At 48.1% G+C, this 14,029-nt stretch overlaps 1 protein-coding gene across 1 annotated transcript; it reads right to left on the bottom strand.

The window, feature by feature from the left end:
* Window positions 1-1,017: 1,017 nt before the first annotated feature.
* LOC119977809 (60S acidic ribosomal protein P1-like) lies at window positions 1,018-2,224 on the bottom strand. Its single transcript, XM_038819032.1, has 3 exons — window positions 2,082-2,224; window positions 1,798-1,936; window positions 1,018-1,371 (listed from the first exon to the last, which is right to left on the bottom strand). The coding sequence occupies exons 1-3, from the start codon at window positions 2,222-2,224 to the stop codon at window positions 1,030-1,032; spliced, it is 624 nt and encodes a 207-aa protein (XP_038674960.1). The 3' UTR covers window positions 1,018-1,029.
* Window positions 2,225-14,029: the final 11,805 nt, after the last annotated feature.

Consider the following 14,029-nt stretch of genomic DNA (forward strand, 5'->3'; position numbering starts at 1 on the left):
GGCATGGCTGAAGACACCGGGCCCGGTACTCCTCAGGAAACACGTCAGGGCACACAAAACAGACCCCCTTGTAGAGAAGGTGCGCCTGCTTCACTCCAACCCCCAGTACGCGTTCGTCGAGTTCACCGACGGCCGTCAGGACACTGTATCCCTCCGGGACCTTGCACCCGCCGGGTCCAGCATCCCCTCTATCACTACAGATGCACCTCTCACCCTACACCCCACCCAGCCACTCCCTCGGGCTCCCGAGCCCACTAGCTCGCTATATTGGTTCCGTGCAACCCAGCCGCCCCCTCACGCTCCCGAGCCCACTAGCTCATTCCACCTGTTCCGCCCGCCCGCACTGGCTAACCCCCAACGCCCTCAGTCCCCAGTCGAACCAGATGGGTATGGAGCTCAGACGAGATCTTCCCTGGAGTCCGCCATCGTACCCCAACCCTCAACACCCGTCCAGCCACCGCAAGAGGCTGCAACCCCGGTGCTCCGCAGATCGCAGCGGATAGTTCGACCACCGGACAGACTTACTTTGTAGACCACCACCCCCGCCGGACTTGATTTTTTTGTAGGGAGTGAATGTGGTGAATGTAACTCCGTATTTCACACTGTATTGTATATACAGGAGACCATGCATTGATAAGCGCAGTTGCGTTGCCCGACCACTAGGGGGAGTAGCGCTGGGAATGCTTAGGAGTTTGTACAGGGCTCCACCCTTGGCTCCGCCCATGACTCCTCCCCCTGGACTGCTGTATAAATGCCAATGCTCAGAGCCAGTTGTTCAGTTCATCGAGAGATCAATGTGGAACAGACTGGCTCTGTTGTAAGTAGATTAAAACCACTGTTTATATCTTAAAGCACGTGTCTAGTGAATTGATGGTTCCATCACTCAGGCCGGAAGATGACAGAATTTTTAAAAAAATGTTCTGCTACTCCGATTGCGCAAATCTGCGGTCTTCAGCCGCAGCTGTCGGCTTTTATATTCAATTTTTATTTATTTTTTGTAAATTGTAACATTGTTGTTGCACGGCACTTTTAATCAAAGAGACCAAAGCCCATGTCATTGTCAGACTCTTCAGATTCTTCCTGTTTCTTCTCTTCCTTTTTCTTTTCAGCAGCAACAGAGCCAGTGTTGGAAACAACTGCTGCAGCAGCTGGGGCACTGCTACCAGCACCAACGTTACAGATCAGACTATTGACATCAATATTAGCCAATGTCTTGGCAAACAGACCAGTCCAGAAAGGTTCAATGGTCACACCAGCTGTTTTAATCAGGGCATTGAGTTTGTCTTTGGTGACAGTGACCTCATCATCGCGCAGGATGAGCGCGCTGTAGATACAGGCGAGTTCTGAGGTGGAGGCCAAGGAGCTGGATCTCTGCGGGTGGGTCCGATGGTGCTAGTCACCAGGGGGAAACTCGGCCTTAGCATCGTTCAGAAGAACCGAGCACTTCTGAACCGGGCAAAGCGAGCCGCAGCTGGCTTTTAACTATGCCGGCTGCATGTGGCCTTTATACCATATTTTAAAAATGCGGCTGCACTGCGCATGCGCACCAATGATCGGGCACGCATGTGCAGTGCGGCCGCATTTTTAAAAATATGTTCGTGGCCATTTTAAAGGCCACTCACAGCCGGCGTGGTTAAAAGCCGACTGCTGCGGCTGTTGCACACGGATTTGCACGATCGGGAGTGGCTCGATGGACGGCTCCCCGACCCTCCCGACACCCGGCCGTGACCCACCCGCCGCCCCTGACAGGGGCGGTCGCGCCCCTGACTTTGACAATACCTGCTCCAGAAGCCTTACCAGGGCATGTATCTGCACTGGTGGAGGGTGGGGTGACAGCTGTGGCGTCTCGATCATGTCTTTCTTGGAGCTCACCTTGGAGATGGTCTCCTGGGAGGCAGAAGAGGGTGCCAACTGGGATGGGCCAGTGCTGGAGGATCTGTGGGAGAATGGACATGTGGTCAGTGTGAGGGATGGTTCAGTCAGTAAGGCAATAACAATAACATGTTTGATAGGTCCTCCGGGTGGGGCCCAGAGGTTCCTCATTTCTGCGGCATCCGCCAGTATCCACGTGGGTGACCGACTTATCCTCAGCCACCACCGTCACCTTCAGGGACTGTTCCTCGAAGGAGATGAGGAATTTTATGTCCGGCACCCCACCACCAGTCTGGGCCCTCTCCTGACGGCCGTGGGAGAGACTTTCCTGAGGAGGCACAGAGGGGGGCATCGTTAGTGACATGTGGGTTCACAGTGGTGGGAAGGTGGGGTATGAAGGAAGGGCTGGGGGGGGTGAAAGGAGAGTGTGTAGAGGGAGGGTTTGGGGTTGAGGAGAGTGGGGCTTAGAGAGACGGTTAGAGGTCACGTGGAGAGTTGGGGAGATGGATACCTGTGCGGAAAGGTCTCTTGGGGAGGGAGGGGGTGGGGGGGGGGGGGGGGCGGGGGGGTGGGGAGGGGGGGGGGCGCATTGGTGTCGACTCACTCGTGCTGCCCGGGGGGGGTGGGGAGGGGGGGGGCGCATTGGTGTCGACTCACTCGTGCTGCCCGGCACTTTTTTCTGGCACTGAAGTCTACTCCTCCTGGTCACACAACCAGTGCTCACAGCCGCCGCTACCTCATCCCAGGCAGCACTGGCTGCCATGTGACTGAGCCTTCGGACTCTCGGGGGAACAGGACATCCCTCCTGGCCTCCACTTCATCTAGAAGCCTCCACAGATCAGCATCCCCGAATCTTGGGGTTGGGCACCATTGTTGCGAGCTGGCTGTGTTGGCTGAGCAAGTGCTGCTTAAGTGCTGCTCGACCTTGTTATCGGAGGCTGGCGAGCCTCTATTTGCAGCGAGAAGCCCGGGGGGCCTCGTTAAGTGGAACCAATTAATGTTGAATAGCATTGCCGGCCTTGCTGGGCCGAGCGCTGGGAAGCTCGCAGAAGTTCCAGCTCGCTGCCACACTTGGAAATCTTTCCAGAGAATCGCCCTTAAATGTTTTAGGATTCATTGGAGTTACAGCTGGAGCCTAACTGTTGCATTTTGGAAATAAGTTTGGTTGCATTGATGCTGATGTTGGGGTAAATATTGTCTGAATCAAGTGCCAGGCCTCAAGCTGGACCAAAATAGCATTAGAATGAAAGGAAGAGGCTGCCCTGTACCAACCTGCTTTGAAGCCAGTTTGGGTATTTTCACTCAATTTACATGCCAAATTTAAAGGTGGCCCAGCATACTTTAGCTTCGCAATGACACTAAACTTCTGAGGAGTGACTGCATCATTGTTGAATTATCTTAAAATGCCGTTTCGTCAGAGTTCACGCTCGGCAGGTTTTTTGCATTAGCTCTGCCAGTTCAGAATCCATTTGAAAAAAACATTTGTTCCCATTAACACAAAACGAGTCTGACTGGAACTTTAAGTGCTGACATCCGGGCTCTGCTCAATTCTAGATTTGTGGTTGCACAAACTTGCCTTGCCAAAACATCAAAATGTTTTGAGACCAAGGCGGACGCTGCTAAACGTTTAAATTAAACGTGGGACAGGTGGGACAGACCACCTGTCCTAAAGCGATCCTAAAGACCACCTATACCTAAAGCGAAAAGTGCAGAGGATACTGGAAGTCTGCAGAGGGATTTGGATAGGTTAAGTGAATGGGCTCGGGTCTGGCAGATGGAATACAATGTTGACAAATGTGAGGTTATCCATTTTGGTAGGAATAACAGCAAACGGGATTATTATTTAAACGATAAAATATTAAAGCATGCCGCTGTTCAGAGCGACTTGAGTGTGCTAGTGCATGAGTCACAGAAGGTTGGTTTACAAGTGCAACAGGTGATTAAGAAGGCAAATGGAATTTTGTCCTTCATTGCTAGAGGGATGGAGTTTAAGACTAGGGAGGTTATGTTGCAATTGTATAAGGTGTTAGTGCGGCCACACCTGGAGTATTGTGTTCAGTTTTGGTCTCCTTACTTGAGAAAGGACATACTGGCGCTGGAGGGTGTGCAGAGGAGATTCACTAGGTTAATCCCAGAGCTGAAGGGGTTGGATTATGAGGAGAGGTTGAGTAGACTAGGACTGTACTCGTTGGAATTTAGAAGGATGAGGGGGGATCTTATAGAAACATTTAAAATTATGAAGGGAATAGATAGGATAGATGCGGGCAGGTTGTTTCCACTGGCGGGTGACAGCAGAACTAGGGTGCATAGCCTCAAAATAAGGGGAAGTAGATTTAGGACTGAGTTTAGGAGGAACTTCTTCACCCAAAGGGTTGTGAATCTATGGAATTCCTTGCCCAGTGAAGCAGTTGAGGCTCCTTCATTACATGTTTTTAAGGTAAAGATAGATAGTTTTTTGAAGAATAAAGGGATTAAGGGTTATGATGTTCGGGCCGGAAAGTGGAGCTGAGTCCACAAAAGATCAGCCATGATCTAATTGAATGGCGGAGCAGGCTCGAGGGGCCAGATGGCCTACTCCTGCTCCTAGTTCTTATGTTCTTATGTTCTTATATTCTGCAAGCGAGCTTTGGCAGCAATGCATAACAAGGTGACTGAACGTAAGCTGACTGTGGCGGTTAGGAACTATTATAAAATAACTCTTTTAGCAACATAGTTTGTCCCAATGACGAAGATAAGCACAATATACACCTGTTTTGAGTTTCCAAGAAAGGCAAGAAAATTTGGCATAAATTTGCTGACAACTCATTGCATAAGAGTTTGGCGTAATCTGCTGATTGCACCTCCGCAGGGAATTTCGGGGCCAATTTCCCAAATGAGTTCTTCCAGCACAAAGCCTCACTTGACATGAGTGCAGGTCAGAGGTAACTCCATAGGATCTATTTGGTGTCACCCTCTGGGTTGGCTCTGTGCCAAGAGCAGAGCATACACGTTCTTATCAAGCAAAACCCATGAACCCAGTAGATAGGTTACCATTCCTCAGTGAGTTAGACCAGTTGCATATTTGTAATAAAAAGGTTGCTCTATGAAGAAATAAGGAACAAAAATATAAAGATCATACTAACAGGATTTTAATTGGCACCACAGATGAGGAATATTATTTTAAAAGGGACTGAAATAAAAACTCAAACAATTAGATAGGGGGTTGTACTTATGAAACTTCAGTTGAACATGGATTGATTGATTGCTATTTATTGTCACATACCGATGTACAGTGAAAAGCATTTATCTGCGGCCAAGGGATCGTACACAGTACGTACATAGTAGACAAAAGAATAATCAACAGAGTAGATTGACAAATGGTACATCATCAAACAGTGATTGGTTACAGTGTGGAACAAGGGCCAATCAAAGCAAATACATGAGCAAGAGCAGCATAGGGCATCATCAATAGTGTTCTTGCAGGGAACAGATCAATCTGAGGGGGAGTCGTTGAGGAGTCTTGTAGCTGTGGGGAAGAAGCTGTTCCTATATCTGGATGTGCAGGTCTTCAGACTTCCGTGTCTTCTGTTGCTCGTTCTGGGTGAATGTGCTTAACACTCAATTTGGCTCTGTTTCGTTACTTAGCTCTGGAGTCGCCAGGTATCGTTAAGATACCGCCACAAGTTTCAAGGTTAAGTTCAAAGCAATAAAACCATACACCAAGTAGTAAGTTCAAACAACTGAGTTTATTATAATACAATTATAATACTACCCATGCACATGCTAAGAGGATTAAACTATTCCTACCGCTAAATAAACCAATACTTATCTCAAGGGAACTGCCGGATCGGGGACAAGGCCTCTTGCTCTGCTCTGGTCTGCAGACTTCAGGTTGGTACGGATTAAAAAGGGGTCAGGAGTGTCTATCTCTGGTAGCGATCGTTGTGAGACTTACTTGCTGGCGGCTGCTGTCCCAAACCTCTCCTCTCTCTCGTTCAAGGTCTTCTTGGCAAAGCTGGTCGAAATGCTGGTCCAGAGAGGAGGGCTGGTCAAGGAGGGGTGGAGGGCTGGACAAGAAGAGCGAACTAAGTGTGGGACCTGTCTTTTATAGGTCCCAGGGCTCCGCACCCTTTTGGGCGGATCCTTTTCCTGTTGGGGATCGATTGGGTCTCTTCCCAATCGATATGTTTGAATCCCCCCAATACTGAGGCTGTTCCTTGGCTACTGGGCGGGCTTCCAGGTGCTTTGTTTTCGGACCCCGCTGGTGCCGGGGTGTCTGGTTTCTCATACACTGTTGCAATCACTTCCCCATTTGTGTCCATTGTCCCTGGGATCGTTCCATTACTATGTTAACTATCCCGGAGATTGCCTCATTAGTATGCGGAATGTTCGTTTCGGTGCTGTCTGCTCTCTTAGCAGACAGAATACACATTGGCTTGGTGCAGCCTGCTTGTGCTGTTAACATTGTCCATTTTAACCTGCAAGCTTTGTGTTCCTCCATTTTGTATTTAGGGAATGGCCAACTTCGGTGGCTACACTTCTGCCTGATGGAAGGGTCTGGAATAAGGCAGTGCCTGGGTGGGAGGGGTCTCTGACAATGCTATCTGCCTTCCAGAGGCAGCAGGAGGTGTAGACAGAATCAATGTGAGGGTGGCAAGCTTGTGTGATGCGTTGGGCTGTGATACCTTCAGGACAAAGTACTGAGCATTTGGAAAAAAATTATACCAAACACTAGTAAACACAGACTAAACAAACATGCCTCTCAATGGATTAAAAGACAATTTAGAAGTGGTCACCACGATGGCACAGTGATTAGCGCTGCTGCCTCACGGGGCTGAGGACCCGAGTTCGATTCCAGCCCCGAGTCACTGTCCATGCTGAGTTTGTACATTCTCCCCGTGTCCCCGTGGTTCTCACCCCCCCCCCCCCCAAACGCAAAACTGTGTAGGGTAGGTGGACTGGCCACGCTAACTTGCCCCTTAATTGGAAAAATAAAATGAATTGGGTACTTTAAATTAAAAAAAGACTATTCAAAAATTAAGTGAGATAAATAAGGTCTACAAAGCCTTTAGAGGGCGAGGAGGCAACCAAAAAGTGTTTTAAAAAAGACAGATGGTGGCAAGAGAGGGAGCTAGAGCTCAGCAAAGCTTCAGAAGCCAAATGCAACAGGAAGAGACAGTAATAAAACTGAAAGAAGGTCGTCCTAGATCAGGGGTGGGCAAACTTTTCCGTGCAAGGGCCACATTCAGAAATTCACAATTCACAAAGGGCCGCATAGTATATTAAGTAAAATAATTACTTCACCCGGTTATGATTCTGGGCGCCTCATATAGAACATAGAACAGTACAGCACAGAACAGGCCCTTCGGCCCTCGACGTTGTGCCGAGCAATGATCACCCTACTCAAGTCAACTTATCCACCCTATACCAGTAAGTAACCCAACAGCCCCCCCCCCATTAACCTTAAAAAAAAAATTTAAAAAAAAAAAAAAATTAAAAAAAATTTTTTTTTTTTTTTTTTAATGACTTGGTGGGCCGCAGAAATACCTTTGGCGGGCCGCATGCGGCCCGCGGGCCGTAGTTTGCCCACCCCTGTCCTAGATAAACTGAGAACTCTTCAGTGCAAGCTAATTTGAAACTGCATTACATAGCAATGTCCCAACTGGAAAAGAATGCCTGTATGATTACACTCACAGATTTAAAGTACTTCACAAATGTCAGAGCTAGAAAGGTTTTATACCTCAAAGGAAAGGTCATTTAGAAGCTGCTGTCGTGTCCAATGCCCAACCATCTTTAGCTGCTTCATCAATGAACTTCCCTCCATCATAAGGTCAGAAATGGAGATGTTTGCTGATGACTGCATAATGTTCAGCACCATTCGTGACTCCTCAGATACTGAAAAAGTCCGTGTCCAACTGCAGCCAAACCTGAAGAACATTCAAGCTTGTGCTGCTGATCAGGGACAAGTAACCATCTCCAGAGAGAGAAAGCCTAACGCCCTCCCAATAACATTCAATGCGATTACCATCACCAAAACATGCACTCTCACCACCCCGGGGGTTAGTATTGACCAGAAACTCAATTGCAGCCACACAAATGCTGTGGCTACAGAAGCAGATGAAAGGCTAAGAGTCGACGGTACTCTTTGAAGAGAGCTTCGCCAAGCTAAAGAAAGATTTGTTGGACCCGATTAAGGCATTGATTGATCGGGTGGAACAGGGTCTAGAAACCCATGGATGAGCGATTCAGAAGGTGGAGGAAAAGGTGCCCGAGTATGAGGACTATCTAACCGCTTTGGATGCTGAGGTGTGTAATGGAAAGCCGGAAGAATATGACATTTGAAACATGAAAGTAACACTGAGAATGCCTGAGACTTTTTATGAAAGGGGGAAGTCCCACAAGGGGTTAACAGCAGCAGCCTGTTTGAAAAGCGGACAACTTCACAGACAGGGAAGAACACAGATAGGAGCTTCATGTTAATTTACAAGTTAGAAAAGTCATTTGATTGACTTAAACTCTTACAGTTATATGAAAGGGAACAGTATTTCACAATTTATTAGGTAATTAATTATTTTATCAAACAATTAAGAACAACAACCAGAATCTAAAATCTTAAATAAAGGATGACTGCTAAGAATGAAAAGTTGCTTTAATTTATGGTTAAGTTCTCTTGTTGGGGGGGGGGGGGGGGGGGGGAGAGAGATTGTGATACATGTGATGTTACGGTATGGGGGAAATAGTGGGTGTTATGGGGCTGTTAGTTGCATATTACTGCTTTTTGCTATACTTGTTATATTTTTATATTTTTTGTAAAAAATTCCAATAAAAATTATTTTAAAAAAAAGAATGAAAAGTTGCTGACACCGCTAATAAAGTGAAACAGCTTTACAAACAAAGAAAACTATAAGGTGACAAGGTTACACTATAACGTACACCATTTTGACATAAAACCATTTAGAAGATGGCCAAAGGAGATAAGGTTAGAGTCAGAGGGGATAACCTTAATATGACATTAGCTTAGCCCAAAGATGACCTCGGTCAAGACTGAAAAGAATCATTAAGAAAGACATAAATCCAAAAGGGTGCTGACTAAGACACAGACAAATTTATTACATGTCAAGCAAAATGAGAAAATTCCAGTAAGTAAATGGCGAGCTGGTGGGATAAAGCCGCGCTGCCGCTGTTGAGTAGCGCCACGCGTCTAAACCGATAGAAACTAGCTTCCAAACTGTCAGGCATGCAGTCTGAAGGGTGCCAGGTGTAAAGATCAGGTGGCCCCAAATTGCTATAAAGACTCGGGAAAATTAGCAGAAAAGAAGAATCTTCCTCGGTGATGGGACAAGCAAAATCGGAAGACCGAGCAGCCCAGAGAAGCGAGCAGAAGACAAAAGTTAAAGAAAACTGATTGTCAAGAGAGACTTGAAAGTCTGCAACCGGTCCGAACAAGACAAGATCTTTTTTACCTTTCTGTAAAAGTAGTTGTTCTCATTTCAACTTTAAAATAAAGATAAGTTCAAATTGATAACCTGAAAGAGTGGTTATTATTATTATTAGAAAGTTTACTTTACTTTACTTAGCAAGCCGGACCTGTGTGTAAGCTACTAAGTGGTAAGTAAATAAAATTCTTCTATGAAGATACGGGTTATGCCGGGGAATAATTTGAGACACTAGTTTGACCTGAATAGCACCCGCCTAAGTCTGCAGAGGAGTCAGGGAGTGAGAATCCCTGCTCACCATTTGGAATATATTGACCCTTTTTTTTGTATAGGGGGAATTCTAAGAATAGTGATGAGGTAAAAACTACAGGTGGGGTTGATGAAGGACCCCAAGAAAAGGTTGCAGGAGAAGTTGGAAGACTTGGAGAACAGGTCCAGGAGACAGAACCTGCTGATCATCAGCTTCCCTGAGGGCAGTGAGGGATCGGACGCGAGGGCATATATGGCAAGTATGCTGGAAAAGTTGATGGGAGATGGAGCGTTTACACGACCCTTGGAAGTGAACAGAGCGCATAGAGCTCTTGCAAGAAAACCACGAGCGAATGAACCGCCGAGGGAAATGGTGGTGTGAATGCACCAGTTCCTGGATTTTTTTCTATAGTTTGTTTACTGGGGACTGTGATGCTTTGAATATGTATGTCCAAGCCTGTGGGGGGAGGGGGGAGAGAACAATGGGGAGATAGGATGTCTGGTGCCATGGGTGGGAGCTACCAGGCTAGCTAGTTAATTAGCTCACGGAAGCCCAGTGGGGGGTGAGCAGGTGATAAGTTTGATACAGGGGGTTGGGTTTCTGGTGCTGTTTCTAGGGGGGGAGGGAGGGGTTGGGGAGAGGTGCTCTGCTGACAGAGGAGGAACTGTTGCTAGGGGACAAAAGGGAGGTCGAGGGTGGCGGATGTCCAAGGGCGGGCCCGAGGAGTAAAGGGACACGAGCTAGGTGGCTGGCCTCAGAAGGATGATGGCTAATCAGCAATGGGGGGGGAAGCCCCCCGACTAGGCTGATTACTTGGAACGTCAGAGGGCTAAATGGGCTGGTTAAGAGGGCTCGCGTGCTCGCGCAACTGAGGGGATTGAAGGCAGACATGGCAATATTACAAGAGACACACCTAAAGGTTATAGACCAGACCAGATTGAGGAAGGGGTGGGTCAGCCAGGTATTTTATTCAGGGCTGGACTCAAAGACCAGTGGGGTTGCGATCCTGATTAACAAACGGGTGGCATTTGAGGCAGGGAGAATTGTGTCAGACGCGGGGCGCTGGTACATTACGGTAAGTGGGAAGCTTGAGGAGATGCAGGTGGAACTCATGAATGTATATATACTGAATTGGGATGATGTGGAATTTATCAGGCGGGTGACCCGGACCAAGAGTCACATAATCTGATCATGGGGGGAGATTTCAATACAGTCATTGATCCAGGATTTGACCGCTCAAAATCTAGGACAGGGAGGGTGCCAGCCGTAGCGAAAGAATTAAAGGGGTTTATGGAGCCTATGGAGGGAGTAGGCCCATGGAGGTTCGAGCGACCAAGAGTGAAGGAGTTTTCTTTTTTCTCCCATATCCAGTATATTCTTGGATCGGCTTTTTTATCCTAAACAGAGCTCTACTGCCGGGCGTGGTTGATACCGAGTACTCGGCAATTGGGGTGTCAGATCATGCCCCACATTGTGTAGATCTACGGGCTATAGTATGGAGAGAGGGCAGCGCCCGTTATGAAATGAAATGAAATGAAAATCACTTATTGTCACAAGTAAGCTTCAAATTAAGTTACTGTGAAAAGCCCCTAGTCGCCACATTCGGGCATCTGTTCTGGGAGGCTGGTACGGGAATTGAACCGTGCTGCTGGCCTGCCTTGGTCTGCTTCCAAAGCCAGCGATTTAGCCCTGTGCTAAACAGCCCCTGGGGTTGGATGTGGGACTATTAGCAGATGAGAGGGTGTGTGGGCGGGTCAGCAAGTCCATCCAGAACTACTTGGAAATAAATGATACGGGGGAAGTCTCGGCAGCACTGGTGTGGGAAGCTCTGAAGGCAGTGGTTAGAGGGGAGTTAATTTTGATATGGGCCCATAGGGAAAAGGTGGAACGTGCAGAAAGGGATAGGTTGGTTGGGGAGATACTCCAGGTGGATAGGAGATATCCAGAATGTGGGACTACTGAAGGAGCGGCGGAAGTTACAGGTGGAGTTTGGCCTGTTATCTATAGGGAATGCGGTGGAACAACTGAGGAAGGCAAAAGGAGCGGTGTATGAGTATGGGGGAAAGGCCAGTAGAATGCTGGCATACCAGCTGAGGAAAGGGGAGGCAGCCAGGGAGATAGCGAGAGTAAAGATGAGGTGGCAAGGCAGTCCTGAACCCAGTGGGGGTGAATGGGGTGTTTAAGGACTTTTATAGCAAGTTATATGAGTCGGAACCCCCGGCTGGGATGGAGGGGATGAGGCAGTTCTTTGGTCAGCTGAGGTTCCTGAGGGTAGAGGAAGAACTGGTGGAAAGGCTGGGAGCCCCAATTGTAATCGAGGAAATAATGGAAGGGCTGGAGGTCATGCAGTCAGGCAAGGCCCCAGGGCCGGACGGCTACCCGGTGGAATTCTACAAGACGTTTTCGGAGATATTGGGCCCACTGCTGGTGAGGACATTTAATAAGGCAAGGGAGAGGGAGTCCTTCCCCCAACAATGTTAAAGGCCTCGATCTCAATGATTCTGAAGTGGGAGAAGGACCCTGAGCAATGCGGGTCATACAGGCCGATCTCCCTATTGAATGTGGATGCCAAATTGCTGGCTAAGGTATTGGTCACAAGGATAGAGGACTGTGTCCCGGGGCTGATAGGGGAAGACCAGATGGGGTTTGTAAAGGGCAGGCAATTCACAGCCATTGTTAGAAGGCTCTTAAACATTATCATGATGCCCTTGGGGGAGGGGGGGGGGGGGGGGAGAAGGCCTTTGATTGGGTGGAGTAGAGCGAGTAGAGGCGGCTTCGTGCTTGGGGGCACTGATAATGGCACCTCTGCCATTCCCGCCAGCCCGGTACTCCACAAGCCCGGTGGTAGTGGCGGCTCTGAGAGTCTGGGGGCAGTGGAGGAAATATAGGAGAGCGGAGGGAGCATTGGTCTGGGCGCCGATTTACAACAACCATTGGTTTGTGCCGGGATGCTGGATGGAGGGTTTCGGAGATGGCAGAGCTTAGGAATTGAGAGGATGGGAGATCTATTCATAGATGGGAGCTTCTCTAGCTTGAAGGAGAAATTTGAACTGTCAGCAGGGAATGGGTTTAGATATCCTCAGGTACGGGATTTTCTGAGAAGGAAGATTCTGACCTTCCCGTTCCTGCCACAATGGGGGATACAGGACAGGGTAGTTTCCAGAACATGGGTGGGAGGGGGGAAGGTATCAGATATCTACAAAGAACCTATGGAGTCGGAGGAAACTCAGATAGAGGAGCTAAAGGGCAAGTGGGAAGATGAGCTAGGGGGAGATATAGGGGCGGGTCTGTGGGCGGATAGCTTAAGCAGGGTTAACACATCCTCATCATGTGCCAGGCTTAGCCTGATACAATTTAAGGTAATCCACCGGGCACACATGATGGTGGCCCGGATGAACAAGTTTTTTGGGGTAGAGGACAGATGTGCGAGGTGTGCGCAAGGTCCAGCAAATCATGTCCATATATTTTCGGCATGCCCGAAGCTTGGAGGGTTTTGGCAGGGTTTTGCTAAGGCGATGTCCACAGTACTTAAAACACAGGTGGTGCCGAGTCCAGAGGTGGCAATCTTTGGAGTGTCGGAAGATCCGGGAGTTCAGGTGCGAGAGAGGCTGACGTTTTGACCTTTGCCTCCCTGGTAGCCCGGAGACGGATTCTGTTAATGTTGAGGGACTCAAAGCCCCCAAAAATCGAGACCTGGGTTAGTGACATGGCTGGGTTTCTCAGTCTCAAGAAAATAATGTTCGCCCTAAGAGGGTCAATGTTAGGGTTCGTCCGGAGGTGGCAGCAGTTCGTCGACTTTCTCAGAGAAAGTTAGGGGGGTTAGGCTATTGCTTCATTGTTGGGGGTGCGAAGAACGTGATAGGGATGGTAATGTTTTATGTACCATGTTTACGTTGTTATTATTATTATAAAAACTACAAATACCCTAATAAAATGCTTTTTTAATAAAAACTGGGTGGCATGGAGACGTTGGGCCAAAGGGCCTGATTTCAAGCTGTAAACCTCTATGTTCATTCTTTTCCTAAGGACAGGTGATCACATGCAGCTTCTAGAATGTGTAAGTGAGCCACACTGTGAGCTTCACTGATAATCGTAAATTGGTTGTTTGTGTAATTCTTCGCACAATCTGTTCAGTAAGTGTTGTCCAATCATAGAATGGCGTTTAATGTTGGACACTATGTTCTGAGTTTTGCAAGCATGAGCTGGTTGAGTATGGCCTTTCCCTGGTCCATTCCCCATGGCAATACCTTGACCAATCAGAGTTGACATGCCTCTTGACCAAAGTTGACCAACTTTGACCTATTTTATTTAAAATAAAAGCTTGGCAGTTAACGAGCCCCCACTTCCGTTATGATCCCACTGGACAGAAAGGTCCCCCTCTCCTCCCAAGTGATTATCACACTGTGAGCCAACTGGCCTACTGGAACGCTGGCTTTCGCATTAATGTGTCCAAACTCCACTCTTGAAAGACACACCTCAGAATCTTCTCCCA

Source organism: Scyliorhinus canicula, chromosome 14 (assembly GCF_902713615.1).
Source record: "Scyliorhinus canicula chromosome 14, sScyCan1.1, whole genome shotgun sequence".
Taxonomy (NCBI): domain Eukaryota; kingdom Metazoa; phylum Chordata; class Chondrichthyes; order Carcharhiniformes; family Scyliorhinidae; genus Scyliorhinus; species Scyliorhinus canicula.

Excerpts from the sequence above, each read along its gene's own strand:
- LOC119977809 (XM_038819032.1), bottom strand. The coding sequence starts at position 2,224 with ATGCCCCCCTCTGTGCCTCCTCAGGAAAGTCTCTCCCACGGCCGTCAG. Across the intron at positions 1,937-2,081 it reads ACGGTGGTGGCTGAGGATAA|ATCCTCCAGCACTGGCCCAT; the intron begins GTCGGTCACCCA and ends ATTCTCCCACAG. Across the intron at positions 1,372-1,797 it reads CAGTGCAGATACATGCCCTG|AGATCCAGCTCCTTGGCCTC; the intron begins GTAAGGCTTCTG and ends ACCCACCCGCAG.